This window comes from Mus caroli, chromosome 19 (assembly GCF_900094665.2).
Source record: "Mus caroli chromosome 19, CAROLI_EIJ_v1.1, whole genome shotgun sequence".
Lineage (NCBI taxonomy): Eukaryota > Metazoa > Chordata > Mammalia > Rodentia > Muridae > Mus > Mus caroli.
Window position 1 is genome coordinate 43088962 of NC_034588.1, and position 23198 is coordinate 43112159.

General features: G+C 49.6%; 1 protein-coding gene across 2 annotated transcripts in view; it reads left to right on the top strand.

Moving 5' to 3' along the window:
• Sufu (SUFU negative regulator of hedgehog signaling) overlaps positions 1-23198 on the top strand; it is a 91392-nt gene that overhangs the window by 35974 nt on the left and 32220 nt on the right. The window contains exons 4-8 of one of the 2 annotated variants that reach the window (XM_021151827.2): positions 15875-16017; positions 16667-16752; positions 16979-17051; positions 19227-19380; positions 20995-21106. In XM_021151827.2, coding sequence (XP_021007486.1) covers positions 15875-16017; positions 16667-16752; positions 16979-17051; positions 19227-19380; positions 20995-21106 — 568 coding nt within the window. Of the gene's footprint in view, positions 1-15874; positions 16018-16666; positions 16753-16978; positions 17052-19223; positions 19381-20994; positions 21107-23198 lie in introns of both variants that reach the window. The other variant, XM_021151826.2, reaches the window with a different exon arrangement.

Below are 23198 nucleotides of genomic sequence, written 5' to 3' on the forward strand. Positions count from 1 at the left end.
CCAGGGCATGACAGGCTCATACTTGCACTTCAGAGGGGAAGGCAGAGAATCAGGAGTTTGAGAGCATCCTTAGCTACATAGAGTGAGTTCAACACCAGACTCCGCTACATGAGACCCTACCTAAAAAGTAAAAACAAACACATAAATAAACTAAATAATAGTTCATTTTAAAACTCAAATAGACATGCCTTCAGAATTCTCTAGGCTCAGGCACTTCAGGCATGTGCCTCCAAGAACATCTGATGAGCCAGCAGGAGGGAGGGGCTGGTGGGAAAGAGCATTTTTCTCTTTTGCCTTATTTTACTTGTGCGCCTGATGCACACTGGGGGTCTACTGATGCTGGGGAAGCCAAAGTGAAAGAAGCAGGATGCTGTCCCAAGATGGAGACAGCACTGGAAGAAGCTAAGGAGAACTGGATTCTGTAGGTCACTGAGGGAGAAGCAAAGGGCTCCAGAAACGTGAAAGCGGTGGCAGCGTTTAGATCTCGGGGTCGGCAAAGGACAGACTGGAGGCAAGAGGAAAGAGAAAAACATTTTTGGCAGAGAGAAACAGCATGTGTGAGCCCTGGAGGAGGGAAAGAGCCTTCCTCAGCCAGCTAAGGGAGAGGAAAGGCCAGGCTGCCCGGGTGGCTGGAGGTGCAGCCTGGATGGGAAAGTGCTGGGCCTTGAGGCAAGTCAGGACTGTGTCTGGAACTGATTCTAAGGGCAGTGGAAAGCTACAAATGCCTCTTAAGGAGGGGGGAGGGAGGGCTTGGAGAATGCAAACTTTGTTCCTTTTAGTAAGATGTGCTTGGACCTGAGGTGCCTGCGTTTTGATCTCTGTGTGTGTGTGTGTGTGTGTGTGTGTGTGTGTGTTTCACTACGTTGTTTGTATGATGAGCATGGAGGCCAGAAGAGGGTGTCAGATCTCCAGAATTGGAGTTCCATATGGTAACTGTGAGCTGCCATGTAAGTGCTGGGAACTGAACCTAGGCCCTATGGAAGAGCAACCATCGATCTCTCCAGCCCCTTACCTACATTTTGAGAGTGGTTCTTTGCTGGAAGATGCTGAGGTTATGCAAGGTTAGAGCCCAGTCATCACTTACAGACTTCATGTTCTGCCATCCTAGTCCTTGGGAGCCTTAGCTCAGGAAATCCTTTCCCCAAATTCTAACCACTGAGGCTTGCAGCCTTCTCTTTCTCCAGCTCTTGTGGTCCTTGTCCAATCCACCTCCCAAGGGGAGTCGGGCTCTGAGTCCTCCTGCCTTTCCCACCCCTAACAAACACACAGGTGAACTCAAAGCCCGCCCAGGTAAGGCCTTGCTCTGCCACAGATCCATACCCGTTTGCTCCTCTCTAAGGCGCCACATGACTGTGGCGTTGCTGTCTGTGCCTCGGTGACTTTCTGCAAGGAGATGCTCCGTCTCCTCCAGAGCTGGAGCCCGCTGCTTCCCGGCTTGGATAAGCTGCCCTTGCTGCCCCAGCCAGCTAACCAAAGCCAAACGGAGCTGTCTACTTCCATTAGCATCATCTTTCTTCCTCCTGGTCTTTTTGATTTTCCTGACATTTTCTTTCCCTTTGGCTGATTTATCCTCTTCTCTGGTTGCTATGGATCTGTAAAATATTTCCCCTTTCATCTGTTAGTAATACTGACCAACTGCAAGTCAAAACACTTTCTCCGCATTTCCCAAGATTTAGATTAATAGCTGAAAGATTGCATTCCTGCCGTAGAAGGAAGCAGGTCAGTCCGTAGAAATGAGTGGGCGCTCCAAAATCTAAGTGGCTTAGCCTGCGCTAATAAAGCTAAGCATTTAAAGACCACTGAGCAGAGGTTGGCAGTTAGAGCCCAGTGGCCGTATTCTGATGCCCACCTGCTTTACATGGGAGACTGCACTGGGATGCTTGTGCCCACTGCCTGCCATGCTCACGCTACCACAGCAGAGATAAATGGTTGAGGGCTGGGTGCAGCTCAGTGGGTACAACTCGTGTTTCACATGTGAGGGCCTAGGCTCAATCCTCAAACTCTAGAAAAGCAAAATAAACAAACATTGCATGTCCTATGAAATCCACAAAGACTTAGTATCTGGCCACTCTCAAAAGCCTAACTTTTCACTTGGAAAATGTCTCCCACTTCTGCACTTGAGTATTGTTCAGAGTCTGAGGTTGCAGAAGCTCTGAGAATGGAATTGCCTTAGCTGCCTTCAGTATCCCAGCCAGAGATCCCTTGTAGCCTAGTGCTGCCCTGGGGGGCTGGGGGGGGCACACATCTCCTGCTGAGCTGCTACAGGACTGGGGCAAATTCTTTTGGCTTCCTGGGTCTGTATCCTGCCTGCAGACCTCCTTGAGCCTCTTGGAGCTTTAATACAAAGCGGCTATTTAACAGACACTCAGCTGAGGTAGTTCACCCCTAGGCTTGGTCTCTCATCTCTTCTCCCCCTGTGAAGTCTCAGTTGCTTAGCTTTCAAGCTGAATGTGACGCCTTTGTCTATGTCACCTGCATTTTAGGGATGGTCCCTGCAGGGGGCACTGTAGGCCACCTGCAAGAAGACTGCACAGCACAGCAGGAGAGTTGGGGTGATGGGGCCAGACTCTAACCACTCCGAAGGCTTATTTATTTAAATTGGTTTTTGTTTGGCTGGCTGGCTTTGATGGCCTTGTCGTCGTCATGGTGTCCCCCGTCCCCCCCCCCNCCCCCCCGCTTTAGTGAAAACTGCAACAGCATTGCAGGGGACCAGGCTTCCTAGGTTCAAATCCCCAGGAGAGTCCATGGCCTACCTGCCTCCAGGCAGACCTTGTTTGGATTTAGTGAGTTAGGAGAACAGGATGCTGTCAGCTTCCACTGGCTGGATCTGGGTCCTCCTGAGCAGTGTGGTGACCTGAACTCTGAAGCCTCTGTTCTTTTCCTCTCTTCAAGGGGCCACTCAGGTCACACATCTGATTGATTGATTGATTTACATCCCGAACGCTGCCCCCTCCCAGAGGCCACCCATCTCCCCTCCCCTTCTCCATCGCACGCTTGTCTGACTCAGCTGGAGCACTTTAGTTTCCCAAACATAATTTTATCCTTGTTTTGCTACAGCTACAACACCCAGGTGATACTGGAAACATGAAAAGTGAGTCAGAGGACAGTGGGGAGAAGAGGGCAGCGGGGAGAGCAGGCTTCTCTGTGCAACCCTGCCTGTCCTCACAGAGGCCCACCTTTAGTCCCCGGTGCTGGGGTTAAAGGCATGTACATGTTGTTATAATCGCTATTAATAACTCTTTTAGTTCTTAATGGGACCAGGCCAGCCCTTCAGGAATCAAGACAAAGAAAAGTCCTATAGATAGATTTATTCAGCTTTAGCACAATTATTGGACAGTTACTTACCCCAAAACTAGTTTTCTACCCTTGCCTGGCTGTTTCCCAGCTGCGCTCTCCCAGTACCAGAGCCTGCTGGGTCCTCTCTCCTCATCAGTCTGCCCTCATGGTGCACTCCTCCTGCACATGCAGGAGAATCCTGCACTGGATGGTCCATCCTGTCCAGTAGAGACCTCCTGCTCTCTACCTTTCCCCTTCTCTCATTTTCCTTCTCTCTCCTTGTGGTCCCTACCTGCAACCTCTAGACTGGTAACCAAAGCCCCACCCACCTTTATTCTCTCCAGTAATGGGCTATAGCCACTTTTATTTAGCCAATCAGAGAAAACTGATGAGCAAATGTATACATCATTTGGTATACTAAGAATCTGCTCCTCAGGACTGCAACCAGATCCTGCGGGCCAGTATTTAGTATTTGAATACATAGCAGCACCAGACCAACCCGCAACGTACGCCACCATGCCCGGCCACATTTTTAAAAAAGAAAATGTCCAGAGCAAGCAGGGCATACTGGAGTGAGCAGAGGTCCTAAAATTCGATTCCTAACAACCACATAAAGGCTCACAACCATCTGTACAGCTACACTGTACTCACATATATTAAGTAAATAAGTAAATCTTTAAAAAAGAAAATGTGATCTGGGCAGTGGTGGCACATAGCACTGGGGTAGTAGAGGCAGGCAGATCTCTGAGTTGAGGCCATCCTGTTCTAGAGAGTGAGTTCTAGGACAGCCAGAGCTACACAGAGAAACCTGCTCTCTCTTTGCTGTCCTCTGACTCACTTCTCTCTCTCTCTCTCTCTCTCTCTCTCTCTCTCTCTCTCTCTCTCTCTCACACACACACACACACACACACACACGTAAATATTTTTTTAAAAAACGGACAGCAGAGAGAACTGAATCTACAGGAAAAGAGACTCAAAGCCACTGATCTCTCTGCCTGTGTAGCCTCACAGGCTAACTTTAATTCAAATGAAAAGCAAGCATTGTGTAGCACCTAGCCTGAGGCAGCCTCTGTCTGATTGTCACCCTCTGAGCATGTCTCTGGACAGAAACTAGTTGGACAGTTTTACTAGGTGCTGTATGAAACCAACACACATTTTATACCCATTGTCATTTTTGTGAAATCTTTGATGGTTTTTATTTTTGAGACAGTGTATCACTGTGTAGCTAAGGCTGGTCTGACGGTCACTATGGAACCCAGACTGACCTCAAACTCATAGAAGTCCCCATGCCTCAGCCTCCAAAGTCCTGGGATTACAGCTATGCACCACGCTGTCCAGATTGCAGTCTTGGGAGTGGGTAAGTTCAGCTCAGTAGCATGTTTGTGACAGTAGTGTATCGTGTTCCCATGCATGGATGTACTATGGCAGACTCCCCCGATGAAGGTTTTCTTCAGCTCACCCTCACACCCCCAGTTCAAATAATGTTCAAAGATCCTGTGTGTGCAACTTGCAGCCATGTCTCCTTAGCTGAGGACAAATTCCTAAAGTGGGTTGCGAGATCATGCAGTCTGCACATTTGCAGTTTGGGGCCTATGCCCAGCTGCCCTCAAAGAAGGACCGCAAAGTCTCGGTGTTGCTGGCTGGGACTGCAGCTGCACCCTTCCCTGCCAGAAGCACCAAAGAAGATGCTAGATCACTTTAAAAGTCCACAGAAGTCACAGGACTTTCAAGTCTTAGGACTTCAAAGCTGCCTGGATTACAGTATCAAGAATGTACTCCAAGGCTAGAGACTTAGACTCAGCAGAGCCTGAACGGACCTCAGCAAACCCTGCTTCCCGCCTTTAGCCTTAGCAAGGAGTCAAAGCACCAAAATACTGTCCCTAGCAACCATACTGCCGCTTCCTTCAGTCAAGTCAAACAGACTTGCCTATGCATCCTCTGTTTCCTTTATCTGCAACAGCGGTACGGAAACTAGGGTCTGGACTTTACCTCTGCACCTCCATTCGCATGCTGTCTCTGACCAGCACCCCCTCCTAGGTGCCACTCTCTTTTTTTATTTTAAATTTATTTATATCAGACACTGCCCCCTTCCTGCCCCGCCCCTCACAGAGGACCTCCCCATCCCCCATCCCCTTCTCCTCTGAGAGGGTGGGCACCCTCCTTTGTATCCTCCCACCCTGGTGCATCTCTGCCAGGGTAGGAGCATCCTCTCACTGAGGCCAGACAAGGCAGCCCTTTTGGGGAGCTGATACCATAGTCAGGCTACAGCTTTAAGGCGAGCCTCCAGTCCAGTCGTTGGGGGGCCTAGGCGCCAGTTTCTACATAGCAGATTAGCAGTGGATGCAAAGGGCTGCTAGAGGTGAGGAAACCAGGGGCATCTCTGGCAGTGCTGAGCTTTGACTCTGACCACAGCAGGTGCTCAAAGCTCTTTGCCGGCTTGCCATATGGCAAAGGAGTTGCTGTTTCCCTTGTACTTTCTTTTTCCTGTTAATGGAATCTAACTAGAAAACTCTTAGCTATTTATCAGGGCCCAGAAATGTTTCCTAATGTGACAGGCCTTAGGAGGCAGTGAGTGGACTCATCGTCTCAGAAGCTGCCCTGGCAAAGCTTGGGCAGTCTCCTGTGAGTTAAGCAGTTTGTATATGGACTTGACTGATCTGGGTACTTAAATGAATGAATAACCCAAAGGCTATTTTATTTTCTGGGTTTTTATTTATCTTGCTTTATTCTGACAGGTCTCTGTGTAGCCAAGGCTGACCTGAAACCCTCTATGTAGCCCAGGATGTACCTGAACTCATGATCCTATTGTTTCAGCTTCTTGACTGCTGGAGTTAGAAGTGTGTGCTACCACACTCAGCATAACGCAGCCTTATCATTTTTTGCTTTTAGATTTTCTTTTTAATTATGCATGGGGGTAGGTAAAGGCACGCATGTGTGTTGGATCCTCTTAGAGGATGTAACTCCTGAGGTTATAGGCAGATGTGGACCTCCAGCTGTAGGTGCTAGGAACTGAACCTAGGTCCTTTGGAAGAGTGACCAGTGCTTTTAACCACTGAGCTCTCATCTCTCCAGCCCTAGGACTTGTATTTTTAGTACCTGGCTAAACATCTGGTAGATGAAATCAGCAGAGTTTTCCTAGCAGTAGCCACAGGAAAGCTGAGCTCTTTTAGCAGCGGGAGAATGAGTGTCCTCCCTGGCTCGCCAGAGGTCAGGGACCCACAGTCTTGCTTCTGCTAGCCCTGGAGACTTATTCGGGGCATAGGCCTACATAACTGCAGTGTGCTGAGCTTCCTTGACTGTGAACAGGGTTTTCTGTGTAGTCAGTTCTCTCTCTGTGACTGTGACTTTCAGCAAGGGGAAGGAAGCTAGAGAGGGAGAAGTTTTTGTTGCTTTGCTTTGGTTTTTTTGTGATAGGGTCTTCTGTGTAAACTTGACTGGATCAGAACTCATTATGTAGAGCAGGCTGGCCTCGAACTCAAAAGATCCACCTGTCTCTCTCTGCCGTCCAAGTGTGTCGATTAAAGGTGTGGGCCACCATGTTCCGATTAAGTGAAAGGTATTTGAAATTTTCCTGGGGGCACAGCTCTGTAACTTTCATAGTTAGATTTCTGATCTTTTCCAACTCCTTATTGATGTAAAAACAAAAACAAAACCAACCAAACAAACTAGAAAAAGGGCCTCAACATCCCGCTGCATCTGCCTCCCGAGTGCTGGGGGCACAGGCTTGCCGCTCCCTTCATTTCCCCTCCTGAGTCCGTGAAATGTGTGTGGTCATTCCTCCTTTTGCAGTCTTAAACCTCATTTAGCCAAATTAATACCAGGAACCCCACTACAAGGAACTTTTCAAGTTTCAGAATTTTCAAAAGGTGACCCAGTGGGGCTAGAGGAGGAAATTCTTCCTTCTACCACTTGAAGAACTTCATTACTGGCTCCTACCGACAGCAGCTCAGCTATAAGGACCTGGCCTGTTAACTACAAAGGATCCCACTGACCATGCATATAGAAAGTCTATGCACACACGGCGTGTTTGCTCAAAGAATGGCTCTACCCTAGCCCTTCCCTGGTAGAGTCTATTTGGAAGCCATGCAGTATGGCTGCTGTGTGTACACATGTGCAGAAAGGCAGGGGTGCAGGTTTGTACACGGAAGCTCCAAAGCTCCGGAGTGTCGAATCTTTTCCTCTCCCTAGGAGAGGGTTAAGTGTTAGAACGAGAATGAATTGCCCAGAACATACTTTGATTGTGTTCCTGCAAGCTGTGTGCACATCCTCCATCCAGCTGCTTTCTTGGTTTCTGAGTGAGCCTTGCTGTAGGAAAGAGCTCATGTCTGTGGCTTAGGGATTGTGTGATTGTGTGTGTGTGTGTGTGTGTGTGAGTGCGTGTGCGCGAGTGCATGTGCGCACATGTGTGGTGGCGGCGGGGGGAGGGGGTTCAGGCAGAGCCGTGCTCCTGCTGAAGTGCTCACTCACAGCTGTATTTGATCCCTTTGAGGGAAAGGACAGGACTGGTGTTCCTCAGCAGGAAGGGAGTCTGCTGCCCCCTTTTGATGGGTAAGTGCTGTCAGAGGGAGGTGGAGGCTGACTGGACAGGGGGTCTTAGGACACTGGACCATGGCATAATATCCCTTAATATCAGTGCTAGGTCTACCCTGTGCCCAAATGAGGTTAGCATTGCATGGGTGTGTTAGGGCTGCAGAGTAGGGAAATGCCCTTGCCTGAGCTTTCAAAATCGGGGTGAGCGTAGGGAGAGATGCAGCGGGAGCAGTTAGGGAACCCAATCAGGGGTGTGTGGACTTGGCAGAGCGGAAAGGATTGGCTTTGAGCTTTACTCCCCGCACTGCCTCAGCCAGGCCTGGTGAAAGCAGCAACCTCTGGGGAGTCATGTCGCTGGTCCTAACCTATACATGGCTGCCCCTGTTAGACTTCAGCACATGTAAGGAGTGTGGTGTGTGTATGTGTGTGTGTGTGTATGCGTGTGTGTGTGTGTGAGAGAGAGAGTGTATGTGTGTGTGAGAGAGTATGTGTGAGTGTGTGTGGTGTGTGTGTGTGAGTGTGTGGTGTGTTGAGTGTGTGTGGTATATGTGATGTGTGTGTGTATGAGTGTGTGTGAGGTGTGTGTGTAAGTATGTGGTATGTGAGTGAGTGTGTGTGGCATGTGTGAGAGTGTGAGTGTGTGTGTGAGTGTATGTGGTATGTTTGTATGTGTGTGGTATGTGTGTGTGTGGTATGTGAGTATATGGTATGTGTGATGTGTATGAGTGTGTGTGTGGTGTGTGTGTATGTATGTGGTATGTGAGTATGTGTGAGTGAGTGTGTGTGTGGTATGTGTGAGTGTATGTGTGTGAGTGTGTGGCATGTGAGTGTGTGTGGTGTGTGAGTGTGCCGCAGCACACATGGAGGTCAGAGAACAACTTGGGGGCTGTTGCTTTTTCTTCTACCGTGTAGGTTTACTGGGCTTGCTGGCCCCTAAGTCGTATTTCTTGCTTGTTACTGACTGTTCCTTAAAGGCCTGTGATCACCATCCTAGGGTGCTCGCTCACAACAGTCCTGGGAGAGAGGAACATTTGCTTCAGCCACACAGCCCCAAAGAACATTATCTTCCCTCCAACTCTAAGCACCTTACTTCTAAGGACTGATGGGGACGCAGCCTTACTTTTTCCTCCTAGTAGACCAGTGTGACTGTACTATAACATAGGATACGGGCAGCCAGCCCATCATGTCACAGGGTTAGGATGAATTAGAAACCCTTGGAGAATGTATTCACTTTTCTTCAATGTTTCAACAGCAGGGCTAATTATTTTTTCAGACAATAGCTGTTTCCTGAAACCCATTTCCCTAGATTTTGCTAATCTATTATATCCTGGCCAGTCAGGCTTCAGAACACTGTGACTAAAGCTGGACTCTGGGTAGGTGGGGATGGGAAAGGCCAATCTGAGGTGCTCATGAGAGTTTCTACACTCATTCAGCACTAAGCTTGCAAGTATGTACACATGTGTACATACATACACACAAACATGTATGCACAAACATGTGAAGTACACACACACACACAGTAGTCACTGAGGAATGTTCACATGGATTCATGAGCTCTTCCAACCAGGGCAGGACACTGCCGGGGGAACTGGCTTTATTTCTTTCGGCATTGAGAGAGGGCTGAGCTCTACTAGCTGACAGTGGTCTTTCATGTAACCTGAGGGCTCACAGGAAGGAAGGAAGGAAGGAAGGAAGGAAGGAAGGAAGGAAGGAAGGAAGGAAGGGATTAAAAAGTCATTTTCCAACCCCTACTAGGAACGGCCTTTTACAGACCAGGCCTGACCCCAGGGATTCCCAGTCCCTCTTGGTGAGGAGACTTAGGGAACCAGAGAGGGAGTGAGAGCCTTTAGCCCCTGGCCAGACAGCTGGGCTTCCAACCATGGCTTTATTAGCATTTGAAAAACAGCTCTGAAGGGCCAGAGCTCCTGGGGCAGCTCTGGGCCTAGCGCTGAGACCTGTGGTGGCTTCCCACAGAATAGGGCCAAGAGTCCAGGGCATAAAGACCAGGCTGGAGTCAAGAATGAGTCCTTTGTGGCTTTGTCCTTAGCTTGAACACTGTGACCAAAGCCTCTTTCATTGTTAAGAAAGACTGGGCTTTGGCCACTACAGGCCATGCTGTTCTCTGGAAAGTTCTGTTAGTGTGTTCTGCTCTCTAAACATTGATTGCAGAGTGGGGCTTGCTGTTGTCTTCTCTTAATTCAGCAATGCTTTCTGCAGTCGTGGCCACACACATGCTCAGAGGAGGGTGTGTCTAGACTCTGACTCTAGAGCAGCAGCAGCCTGAGACTCTGCTCGGGTCTCTACTTCCTAACTAAGGCTGAACACAGTGCTATGTGATCAATCTTGTTTAAGCAGTTTGGGTTTGCAACCACTTGTTTTTAAATTGGAGTCAGCAATAGTTGATGAAAGCCATAGCTTTAAACTTTTCCAACCTGGTCCAGTCTAAAGCCTTGCCCGGTCTGTAGTGGTTCCTACAGCTGAGACAGCTGAGCCCTGGGACAAGCCTGTAGGGTCCAGCCATCTGTTTCGTAAATCAGGAGCAATGGTGCCACCTACTGGACTCTTCCTATTACTACAGGCTCAGTGACTGCCCCGTTTTCTGGCAAGTACACACTGACGGATGGGGAGTATCTGTGGTGTTTCAGCACGTGGCAGTGGTATACTAAGTACAGACCAGGAACCGAGCTTAGTGGTTGCTGGGGATTGAACTCAGAACCTCTGGAAGAGCAGTCAGTGCTCTTAATCGCTGAACCATCTCCTCAGCCCTTTGTTTGTTTGATTGATGCATCTGTTGGGGTGGGAATGTTTGGTAGAATACATGCCTAATGTGTATGTCCTGTGCTCCATCCCCAGCACTGAAGAAAAAGTCGATTGTAGTAAAATTAGATTTGTTTCGGGGCTGAAGGGCAGGCTTAGCTGTTATAAGCACTTGCTGCACTTGCAGAAGTTCCCGGTATGGTTTCCAGCACCAATGTGGCGCTTACAACTATCTATAACTCAGTTCCGAGGATCTAGCATCCTCTTCTGTTCTTCTAGGGCACTGAATACATATGGCACAAATACAATCATGCAAACAAAAAGTCAGATCAAAAATTAAAACTTTTTTAAAGTTTGCTTGAGTAAAAATTGTGTCGTGGGAAAAAATAGATGATATTGACACGTGACACAGATCAGGCAGAGCTCTTGGTGGCACTGGCGAGTGTGGGGACCATTCTCACTGATGAGCCACGTGATTGGCAGTCTCAAGCACCCTTTCTGCAAGCGTGGGTAATAAAGCGCTGTCCCAGCGGGATGAGCTGTTTCCATGGCTGGCTGCTGAGCCAGGGAGGGTAAGGCAGGTGTGCTGCCTCTACTTCCCCCTCCAGCCAGTATCATCATCCCCTCCTCCTCTCCCTTCTCTTCTTCCTCCTCTTTTTTTCCTCCTCCTCTTTTTCACAATAGCTTTTGATGACTTGCATAATATATAATTCATAGTTGGAAACCATTACTTCAGTGAACCCAGAATGTTTTCAAGATCTCCCAAAGAAACACACATGCAGACCTTTTCCATCTCCTCCAGTGGTCCAAGCACTCTGTAGCAGTAGTCAGATAAGAAATACGTGATCGGGCTGGTGAGATGGCTCAGTGGGTAAGAGCACCGACTGCTCTTTCGAAGGTCCAGAGTTCAAATCCCAGCAACCACATGGTGGCTCACAACCATCTGTAATGAGATCTGACACCCTCTTCTGGAGTGTCTGAGGACAGCTACAGTGTACTTATATATAATAAATAAATAAATCTTTAAAAAAAATACGTGATCTTCTGTGATTAGCTCTTCTCATGTAGTGTAATAGTGTGAGTGTGTGTGAGAGAGAGAGAGAGAGAGAGCACTCATGTGCACACGTGTCTACATGTGCCACAGTACACACGGGAATTGGGAGAGCCCCTTCAGGAATCAGATCTTCTACCGTGTGGGTCCTGGGGATCAAACTCAGGTCCTCACGCTGTCCAGCCTGGGTGCTGGACCCTGAACCTGGGTTTTCCACAGGAACGACATGTATGCTCTTAACCACTGCACCGTCTCTCTGGCCTGTTCTTGGTTTTGGACACTGGGTCTGTCACTGATGCTGGCCAGCAAGCACTAGGTAGGACTCGTGCTGTCTTTCTGTCTCTCAGAGCTGGGATTACAGGCACTCGCTGCCACACCCACCTCTTTCCCTGGATTCTGAGTGATTGGACTTGTCTTCATATTTACATAGCAAGCAGTTTGAGCGTCTCCCCAGCCCAGGCTGTCCACAGTGTGACTGCTCTGGGTTTTCTGTCTTTTAAACTCTCAACCACTTTACTGCATACAGAGCAGTGTTATCTCCTTGTGGCTTTGACTTTAATTTTCCTTTTAAATATATTGAGCCGCTTTTTATGAGCTAATTGGCTGTTTGTATCTTCTTTGAAGAAACATTTATTCGGATATTTTGCCTGATTTTAATTGGATTGTTTATCTCTTATTAAGTTGTAAGAGCTCTTTATATATAATATACTTATATTTTATGAGGGCTTATCAGGTTTTTGGCTTGACACCATCTTTCCATTTTGTAGGTTGTCTTTTTAAAAACTGTATCTGAATATAACTAACATGACAGTTCTCATCTTGGAGCACAGTGTGCACAGCCATCCCCGCCATTCATCGTGGGTACTTTGCTCAGTACTACACTGAACTTTACACCACACACAGTTCCTCGGTTGTCACAGCCTCAGTGTGTAATGTGACTACACAGGGTGCTTCCTCACATGAGCGGGGCCATGAGTCACTTGTCTGTGGTTTCACTTACTATGTTTTCAAGGTTCATCCACATGGTAGCACAGGTTAGAACGTTCATCTTTTTAAGGCTAAATACTACTTCATTTTATGTAAATTACACATATTGTTAGTCCATTAGCTTGTTGGTGGGCATTTGGAGGGCTTCCACTTTTTTGCTACAGTGAGCATTAGCACACAATCTGTTGAAGCCCCTGCTTTAGTTCTTTCAGTATGTACCCCAAATTGGGATTGCTGGATCATGTGGTGATTCTGGGTTTTTAGGTTTTGAGGACCTGCTATGCTGTTTCCATAGCAGCTGTACCATTTGACATCACCACCAGCAGGGTACAAGGGCTCTAATTTCTCCACATCAGGCACCAATACTTGTCATTTCTGGATTTGCTTTTGTTATTGTTTATAATTACCATTCTAATAGATGTAAAGTGGGCATGATTTGATTTGCATTTCTTTTTCTTTCCTGATGGCAATGGCTACAGCACAAAATGGCTTTAATTTTGCTGAAGTTCAATCTGTCTGTCCATTGTTGTTTGTGCCTTTGGTATTACATCCAGGGAACCAGCGCCTAATCTGACACATCTTTGTTTTCTTCTAAGTGTTTTGCAGTTTTAACTATCACAGTTAGGTCTATGATCTATTTTGAGTCAATTTTTGTTTATGGTATAAGGAAGAGTTCCAATTTGAGTCCTTTGAATTTGGATAGCCCGTTGTTCCAGCACCATTTGCTGAAAAGACTCCCCCTCCCCTCCTCTCGAGTGTCTTGGCTCCATTGTCAGGATGAATGGCCATCAGTGTGCAGCCTTATTTCAGTGCTCCTAACTGTGCTTTCTGATCCAGTGCCTCGCCTGTGCCAGACTCTGCTCACTTTGATACTGTAGCTTTATAGCTCGAAACCAGGCTGGCAAAATGGGCTCTCTGTGGAGCACTAGCCTCGTGCATGTTGAGGCCCTGAGTCTGATTCTCAATAGTGCACGGACTGACAGGCAGCGGCCTGGGGAGGCCGAGCCCGTCACCTCTGTTTTCTGTCTCTTGTCTTGTTTCCGTGTTTATCTTCAGTTCCAGGAGATGAGCTTAGAACCTTGTTCATATTTAGAAAATATTTGTCTTGCTCTTGATGGAAGAAGGAAATGAGTCTTTGATTTACCGTTGAGCACAATATCTATCAGCTGCAGGTGTTTAGAGCCCTCTCCCAGAATGAGAAGCGCCATCTAGGCCGAGTTTCCGTGGTTTGTTTTAGTTTGGTTTTGTCTGCATTGAATTTTGTGACGTGTTTTTCCAAGTCTCAGAGACACCAGTGTTGTGTTGTTCTATTCTGTTCTGTCTTTTCATCTTTATTCCTACAGACAGGATCTCATGTAGTCCAAGCTTCCTGTAAACTATGTGACCCTGATTTTCTCTTTTCTTTCAATTTTTATTATTGCATATGTAATATACCTGCGTGTATATGCGTGGGGGGGGCATGCTGGTTATAGACATGGCAGTGAAGAGGTTCAGTAGTAAGCAGGAGTCCAGGAACTTGAGGCTTTCTCAGGAGCTCCGCCCTCTCCTCCATGTCACTCCTCTGGTCCCCTGGAGGAGCACTCTCCCTCCCCTCCTGAATGAACACTGTGGAAGTGGTGGCAACTCCCCGAGCCTGCATCTGCCTGGGAAAGATGGGTGGGTAATGTTAGGTGACACAGGAAGGAATTAGAGTTCAGAGTAAGACAAGACAGTCAAGGCAAATGAGGGCAGAAGCTTCCGGGCTTAGGCTGGTGTGTGCACACGTGTCTGGCATGTGTGACGTGTTCTGCCTTGACATAGGCCACAGACCTTTAGCAAAGGAGGCTCTGTGCAAGCAGGTGTGAATGAGCTCTAAGCTGTGGAACTGGGTGAAATGTGAGCATTCGGGTCCTTGCATGTGTTCAAGGAAAAGAAATGGAGGGGAGCCGGGGATGGAGCTCTCTCACCTAGCTTGCCCAGTGCCCTGTGCTGTGTCTCCAGCATCACAGGAAACTGGGTGTAGTCAGGGCTAGAGAAATAGCTCAGTGGTTAAAAGCACTGTCTGCTTGTCCAGAGGACCCAGATTGGATTCCCAGCACCCACATCGCAGCTCACAAATGTCTAAAAGTTCACATCCAGGAGACCTGGTACCTCTTCTGATATCCTCAGGACCCAAACACCTAAGTAGAACACAAACATACATGCAGTCAAAACAGTCATGCACATTTTAAAAAGGAATCCACAACTGGGTATGGTGACACGTGTCTGTAGCCTCAACACTTGGAGATGAAAGTAGGAGGTTCAGAGTTTGAGGTCAACCTCGGCTGCATAGGGAATTGGGGGCCAGCCTGGGCACCTGTGGTTGCATGTGAACTGGTTAAAGTCGCACGTGCTGAGTGTTCATGACAAGAGACAGGTTTGGGGGGGGGACCTATACCACATGGGAATGTTCCCTAAGGGTTTGCTGCCTTAGACATGTTCTGTTTGGGTTTTTGTTTTTATTTTTTTCAGACTGTTGGCAGGTAGCCCAGGCTAGCCTTAACTCAGTTGTCCTCTTGCCTTCCCTCTTGATGCTAGGATTACACGCATGTGCTCCTCTTCCTTCTGGCACTTTATTTTATTTTTTTAAGTAGCAGGCCTTTGTGTCCTAAGGATAATTACTGTGCTGTCACAGAGGCACTCCCACCCCCACTCCCCACCCCGAGGCTGTACAGTCTGCTGAGGTGGGCAAGGGACTATCCTGACCTCCACTTACCTGAAGTCTCCGGGGATCCTCAGAAATCCTCAGTCTGCCTGTGGGAGACTGGCAGCGAGCGGATGGATCTCCAGGGCTGGGGTTGCGTGTTCCCTTTCTGTGCTGATTCACCAGCACAGAAATCCTGGCTTGTTTTTCCAAGAAGGCTTCCCACTGTTCCCAGCTCCCTTGCCCTCTGATGGTCCGCTGGCCCCACTGACGAGCACCTCATTCTTGGCTTCTTGATCGTGCCCTTCCCCCATGGGTAGTGGGGCTGGAGAAGCACAGCAGGTGCTGCAGGTCTTTGGCCTTCCTAGGCCACGTGAGTATGCACACCAGCAGCCTACCCTTTCCGGTGAAGTCAAACAGATTGGGCCAGCCTGGACCATTTGGTGTTTTGGGAGTAGCTGTAGTTCTTTGCTTGTATTGGGAGTGGGTGCATCCGGCTGCTCCAGGAGGCCTGGGGAGTGAGGAGCCTTCCAACCTGGGCTTTGAGGTTTCAGGGCAGTCTCCAAGCCTGGATCCAAATGCTGAGGGTCCTCCTGTCTGTCTCTCCACAGAGAACACCTTCTGTAGCGGGGACCACGTGTCTTGGCACAGCCCTTTGGATAACAGTGAATCAAGAATTCAGCACATGCTGCTGACAGAGGACCCACAGATGCAGCCTGTGCGGACACCCTTTGGGGTAGTGACTTTCCTCCAGGTGAAGTGCCATCAGAGGTCTCAGACAGTTTATCCTTGTGGGAAAAGTCCAGAACAGAGGGGAACGTGGAGGGGGAGAATAAAGGGCAGGAGACTCCCCTTGGTCTTCTTTTCCCTGTGGTGGGCTATCTGATTTCACACTGCAGGGCCAGAGGCAGGAGGGACTTCCCAGCTGAAAGCCAGCTCCAGGCTTACGTCCTATTTCCCCAGTGGGCGACTCTCCTCAGCTGCAGCTCATGCTTGCAGTTCTAACGAGGTCAAAGTGAAGAAGGTTCAGCTGGTGTCCTCAAGTTATACACGAAGGTGTAGCTATTGTGGGAACAGCTACCTGACCACCCCTGCCCCTAAATACCTGGCCTTAGGGACGACTTCCCCTGACTTCAGCCATAATCTGCCTGTTGTTTCTTCTGTAGCCAAGAGCTAGGTAGGCTCTGTGCCACCAGATACCTGGTCAGGCCTCTATGCCTGTCTATACACTCAGGAACCCCTTAGCTAGGCAAGCACCTCCTAACGGAGCCATTACATTTTGGGGACACCAGCCTAGAAACAGACCCTACCTATGTGTCCCCTACTTAAGAGACCCCTGAAAAAGCACAGATAGTTGGAGGGATGGCCATTAAACCACAGTGGCTTCTTATCCTGGGCCACAGATTGTTGGTGTCTGCACTGAGGAGTTACACTCAGCCCAGCAGTGGAACGGGCAGGGCATCCTGGAACTGCTACGGACAGTACCCATGTGAGTACATGTCCCCATAAGGTGGAGGCCTGGACCCTGGGTCTTCAGGGTGGCTGTCCTCCCTCCATCCCACCTGTAGAGTTCTTGCTTTGGTGTTTGGGGCACTCAGTTCTCTGTGATCCCCGACCACTAACATTTCCCTTTATGATCTGGGCCTGGGACAGCAAAGGCTATGTCTGCTGATCAGTGCAGACCCCCAGTTACCACCGTCTCTCCTTGTCCACAGTGCTGGCGGTCCCTGGCTGATAACTGACATGCGGCGGGGAGAAACCATATTTGAGATCGATCCGCACCTGCAAGTATGTCTTGAGTGAGGAAAACCTTGCTAGCACACTCTTCCAAGTACCACTGGCTTTCATCCTGACAGAGCGGAGGAGCTCTGTGTGTGAGCCAGTAGGATAAGGCATGGTCTGTCGCTTGAATTCTACAGCCCACATAGGAAAACAGAGATTTCAGCCCAGAAAAGCAAGTCTGACACATATATGTGCGCATTTAAAAAGAATGGACTTTATTATATGTAAGTTACATATCAACTTAAAATTAGATCACCACCCACAAAGAAAGGTAATCATGAGGGATATTGCACTTCCCCTACTCCTCCATCTTACCACACTTTCAGGGAGCTGCCCTCCCCTGTATCAGACAGCAACACAGGCTATGCTGACCCCACAGCTCATTGCAGGATGCTGATTGGTCCAATGATCCTGTCATTCTTCCTAACTCACTCCCTAGCCCTGCCCAGGTAGGTTGGCACTCTCTGATGTGTGGAGGAGTCGTTAGACCCTGCCAGTCTGCAGCTGACCCTACTGTGGCTGCCTGGGACAGTGTCAGTGTCACTTTGTGGTTTAGAATAGATGGTCGCTTGGCACACAGCTGCATTCTGGAAGCCCCGGAGCATTGCTGCATTTCTTGCACACCATGCAGGGGTAGAAGCACCAGAGCTCCTTCTGCTCACCTCACAGCAGAGGCAGGGTCATGGCCATCTCTGAACTTAACATGTTTCTGTAAGGCTCCCACAGCCTGTAAGGCAGGCCATGGCAGTGACTAGGCACTTCAAATTGTACAGTGGTGCGTAGTTTGCAGACCTATGGGGTCTTTGCTACCAACCTGTGAGTTCTGGGGCACACAGCCTCTTCCTTTACACATGAGGCTCCTCCACTTTCTGGGTACCTTTAACCCTGAAATGGTCTCAATGATGCCAGGGGTATCTCTACTTTGAACCTGCTTTCTGTATGGCTTCTGCTTATGTAAGAACCATGGAGGCTTCATCCCCTAAGCCTTGTTCTGCAGCCATGCTGGGAAACAGCATGGGGCTCTGTAGGCTCTTGTTTATCTCCTATACTCAGAAAAGACTTGGTCCCCTGAATTAGTAGAGCAAGCAGACTCTTCCCCTGAGGGTCTCAGGGCAGCTGCTGGCGAGAAAACTCAGGTTCTTCCCAAGCAGCTCCAGCCCCTCTGCTGTGCCTGAAACAGCTAGAGCTGTGTCCTGCCTGCTGCCTGCTGCCTCATCCAGGCGGCAAAAGCAGCAGAAGAGAGAAGAACGGGTGGCTTATGGATAGGAGACCATCTGTGACCAAGGCATAGAACAATGCGCTTGTCTAGGAGCCCCGGAGAGGGACGGACTGGCACAGGGACATGGGGGCTTCTGAGGAGTTTTTCACAGGAGGCTTACTTGGCCTGTGTGGCTGTTTATGGACAAGGTTCCAGATGACCTTTGATCCAAAGCCCAGCACCACAGAATTAAGTTTTACCAGAAAATCCAGTGATGTTTTGAGTACAACTCTTCCTTGAGGCCATTTGGAGAAAGTTTAAACTGAAGCGTGCCAATGTCTACACAGAGGCAAGGCCTCTGGGGAAGTGTGCACCCGTCACTGCCCTTCAGACCCCTATTGCAGCCTAGGAAATGGAAACGAACCCCATCCAGAGACCTCTGCCAAAGTTAGCTGTCACCGAGGCACAGGGAGCACTTCTGCTCTGGGGCGATGGCCCCCTCTAGCTGTTATAATGAAGAACTGCAGGTATGGGTTCCCAAGTCAGGGCGGGCTTACACCCTAACTCCTGTAGGGGGTGAGGTGGGGTATGTATGATCATTGTTGGAGGATCAGGAAGAGGGGAAGCCTTCGACCTTTCCTTAGAGAAATAGGTCTTGTCTCCTCCATCAGCTCTGAGGGCCACAGCTGTCAGGGCTGAAAGATGCACAATGGCCTTTGTGTTGGATGTTGGTGGGAAGGAAGTGTCCAAGGCTCATTCCTGCTGGCTTCCCCAACCCTGTTCCCAGAGAAGTCCAGGGGCTGGCAGGGGCCGTTGTGCCTGTAACAGAACAAGGTCAATGAGACCCTGATCTTATAGCAGCTGTCCATGCTCAGCACCTACAAGGGCTAATACTGGAAGTGGAGTGGCTGGGCCAGGGGCAGTAACCTTGGGGCACACGAGTTCACTGAAGGCACTCTGACTCTTTGGTTCTTTTCAAGCAGGAGAGAGTTGACAAAGGCATTGAGACAGACGGTTCTAACCTGAGCGGCGTCAGTGCCAAGTGTGCCTGGGATGACCTCAGCCGGCCTCCGGAGGACGAAGAGGATAGCCGGAGCATCTGCCTCGGCACACAGCCTCGGAGGCTGTCTGGCAAAGGTTGAGGCCTTCCCTTGCCTTGCTCCCTTCCTTCCAGGCTCCCCAGGACAAGTCTCTAACTAAATGGCAGCCCACTCTGATTATTTTCTGACAAATGAATTTTTCCAATGTGGGTGAACTATATATGAGCGTTATTGGCCTGTTTGTAGCTATTTCCTGTGTGCATTTCAAACACGCCAGTGGGAACTGTGTGTACACTCTGCTCCTTGGAATCTGACCTCATGTATGTGAGTGTGAACCATGGAATAGTTAACAGAAAATGTACACAGTCCACCCAAAACACGACAGCATATGTTCACCACCACAGAACTGACACAGACCCCAGCTCTGGCCTGAAGGCCATGCCAAGCCTGAGAACCTCTCTCCTTGAACCTTCCTGGGCTTTTAATGAGAGGGGCCCGAGTGTGAAGCCCCACACTGCCCTCCTCTGTAGTCCCAGGGGCTGTGGCAAGACAGCATGCTCCCTCTGCCTTCTGGGTAAGCTCTCGGAGAAGGAGGATGTGGCTGTCCTGTTGGACGCTCCCATGCTGGTCTTGGCTACAGAAGGACTTGTGGGGATTTTTGTTTTGTTTAGTTTTGTTTTGCTAAGGCTGTCCCTGGCTAATGCCAAAGGAAAAGTGGCCATTTATATACATGGCTGTTTAAGGCTTTCTGTCTTCTTCCTTTCTCAGTTCTTCTTTTTCATTTATCAAAGAATAAAATGCCTTTGGCCTTGAATAAAATACCTGACTTGGTTTACTTTGGAGATAGGGTCTCATGTAGCCTAGGCTGACCTCTAACTTTCTGTGTAGCTAAGGATGACCTTGAATTCCTGAGCCGCCTCCTCCTCCGAGCCCCCCCCCCCTCCTTGCAGTGTTTTCAGAAGCACCGTGGCACCTGGCTGGCTTCTTTCTTTCTTTCTTTCTTTCTTTCTTTCTTTCTTTCTTTCCTCATTCCCTCTTTCCTTTCTCCTTCCTTCCTCTCTCTCCCTCTCTCTCTCTCTCTCTCTCTCTCTCTCTCTCTCTCTCNCTCTCTCTCTCTCTCTCTCTCTCTCTCTCTCTCTCTCTCTCTCTCTCTCTCTCTCGTGTCAGGGGCTCACATCCAGTTGCTTCTGACAGAGGAATGCCTTAGAGAGGCTGGCGGTCATGTCCGCAGCTGCAGTCATCGCTGCTGTCTTGTTTCTTGTTTACCCCGCAGACAGGCTCTCTTGCTCTCTGCAGCGTAAGCTGGCTTCTCATTTCCTGCCTCACGTGCTCATGTGCTGGGATTACGCACATGTACCGCCATGCCCAGCAATGTTTGTTTTTTAATTATTGTAAAATGATTCACTGTATAGTACCAAGTCACACCGCAAAGTTGCTGGTCGTGCCTTCTCCACTAGTACTGCCGGCGCATCCATCTCTCCTTTTCTCCTTTCTTCCTTTATTTGGAGGCAATGTGCTATTGTGTGTAGCCCACCCAAGCTGATCTCAAGCTTGTTGAACTCATATTTCAGCCGCCACTGCTGAGTGAGTGCTGGGCCTGCTGATGTGTGACCATGCCCTGCCTCTCACCAGCGCTGCCGCCACTGTTCTCGGCTCTCTCTCAGGCTGGGAGCCCAGAGGGCCTTCCGGCAACTTTGTGATTTCATTGCAGACACAGAGCAGATCCGGGAGACCCTGAGGCGGGGACTGGAGATTAACAGCAAACCTGTCCTTCCACCAATCAATTCCCAGCGACAGAACGGCCTCACCCACGACAGGGCTCCGTAAGTGTCTGTGTTCTGGGGCTAGGACAAAAGGATGGTGTTTTTCCTGAGGGGCCATCCCTGAGGATTACGTGACGGGGAGGAGTGTACATGGTTCTGGTTGAACGGACCCAGAGTCTGTAGGTTTAAAGGCAGCCCTGATCCAGGCAGGGCACACGGATCTGTGGACTGTAGCAAAGGACCTCAGAGGGGACTCTGCAGACCATGCGTACAAACAGCAGTAAATATTTACATGGGCTGTGTGAACAGAAGAGAGTCCAGGTTGGGACAAAAATCTGACTGAGGGCCTGTGAGCCTTGTGGGAGCCCATTGTGCTAAGCCAGTCCCCTCCTTATCTCACTCTGGGTCAGAGTAGCCCTTCCTTCCTTCCTGGAGCCTGGGCTCTGGCTGATAGCTACAACCCCAGGGACCTCCTTGTCTGGCTAGCCCTGAGTTGCATGCCTGCTGCTGAGGCCCTTCTTCCTGCCTGCCTTTCCTGGGGCCCAGAGAGGGGAAGGCAAGTCCTTTGCAGGCCTCTGCTGCCTGTCTAAGGGTCCTGTAGTCCTTAGGAGAAACCAGCCAACCCCGGAGGTCAGACTTGTCTCCTCCTTTGTTAGAAGGAAAGTGGTGGGCAAGACTAGGGCTGGGAATTCCCTTCTCGCACAGTATAGTGGCCTAGGGTGCTGGCCACTCAGAGCTGGGACCTCGCCTGCCTGGGTGGAAATTTCTCGGGCTTGGGTGGAAAAGGAGCTGGACTAATCCTACAAGACTAGGGTGATCCACCTACCCTCTACGGAGTCTGTGTGTCAACCTCAAGCCCTGGGGCCATCTGGGATGCACAGGGCCTTCCTCTGGGGGAACATAAATGAAACAATAAACCGGTCATGGTATGTGCAATCTGACTGAATACACAGTTTGTTGAAAATGGCCATGGGTTTGGAATCAGGCTGCGGTTGCTGATTCATGATCCTGGAAAGATCGGTGATGCAGCACACGATGGCAAACACAGCATGTGGAATAGGCAGCATGTGTGGAGAGAGAGGACCCGGACTGTGTGGCGAGGCCTGCAGCTAGTGTAGGAAGCTGCTACAGGGACTTGGGAGCAGAGGCCTGGTTGGTCAGCATTGAGGATGTGCCCTGGGAGCTGCTTAGGGTACTGACAGGGTTACTCTGGGCTCTCTTCCGGCCACTGTTTGCCTGGTGTACCTGCCACCCAGAGGCAGGAAAACCTGAGCTCTCTAACAGCGCGGGGAGGCCTCCAGTGCTACCCAGCGCCTTTAGCTGCAGCCAATGACTTTTTTAAGTTGCTTGGATTTTGCTCTGGCAGTAGCAGATAGCCAAGCTGTGTCATGGGGCATCTGGAAGCTTTCCACCTGCAGCCTGGACCCTGACCCAGAGCTGTGCTCCTCCCTAGGCCCCAAGTATGAATTCTTACACTGACTTCCTTGGCACTGGTGGTAGGCCAGTGGTACTAGTGGACTTGTAGCCTCCAGTAGTTCGCATGGAATGTGGAGCCAGTCACCTTCCAAATGGCCCTCCCACCTCTCAAAGAAGGCCAGGGCTTCTGACAGAGCTCGTGGAGAGCCCCTTGCTGCCCTTCTTTGACCTGAGACATGCCTGATATCTCATTCTCTGTCTTGTTTATGTGTCTGACTATTGTGTCCCTAGACACTGCATGGGGCACAGGCTGGACTCTCAGTTCCTGTAGACACCACAATGGGCAGTAAGGAAGTGATGGGCTGGGTACTTGGCAAAAGGTTGTCCCCTTTGTCCCCACTCTTTGCTCTGCATTGGCTGGTATAAAGACATGAGTGAGAATAGGTCTGGAGTCATCTGCTCTCCCTGCAGCTCAAGGTCCCCAAGGAGCTGAAATCTGACATCCGGAGGGGTGACAATGTCTCCCTCTGAGGTTCTTGGTCCTGTTTAGCAACTTAACAAGCAGCTGAGCAGTGGTTTCTCCTCCTCACTCCCCGGCTAGGACCACCCCAGCGTGCTCTCAGAGCTCCCAGAGCCTCGCTCTCTGTTGTCTCCAACTCAACAACGGTCAGCTCAGTTGAGATTAGCAAGCACCATTGTAATATCTGTGCTGCCCACCCTGGGACCTGACCTCGTT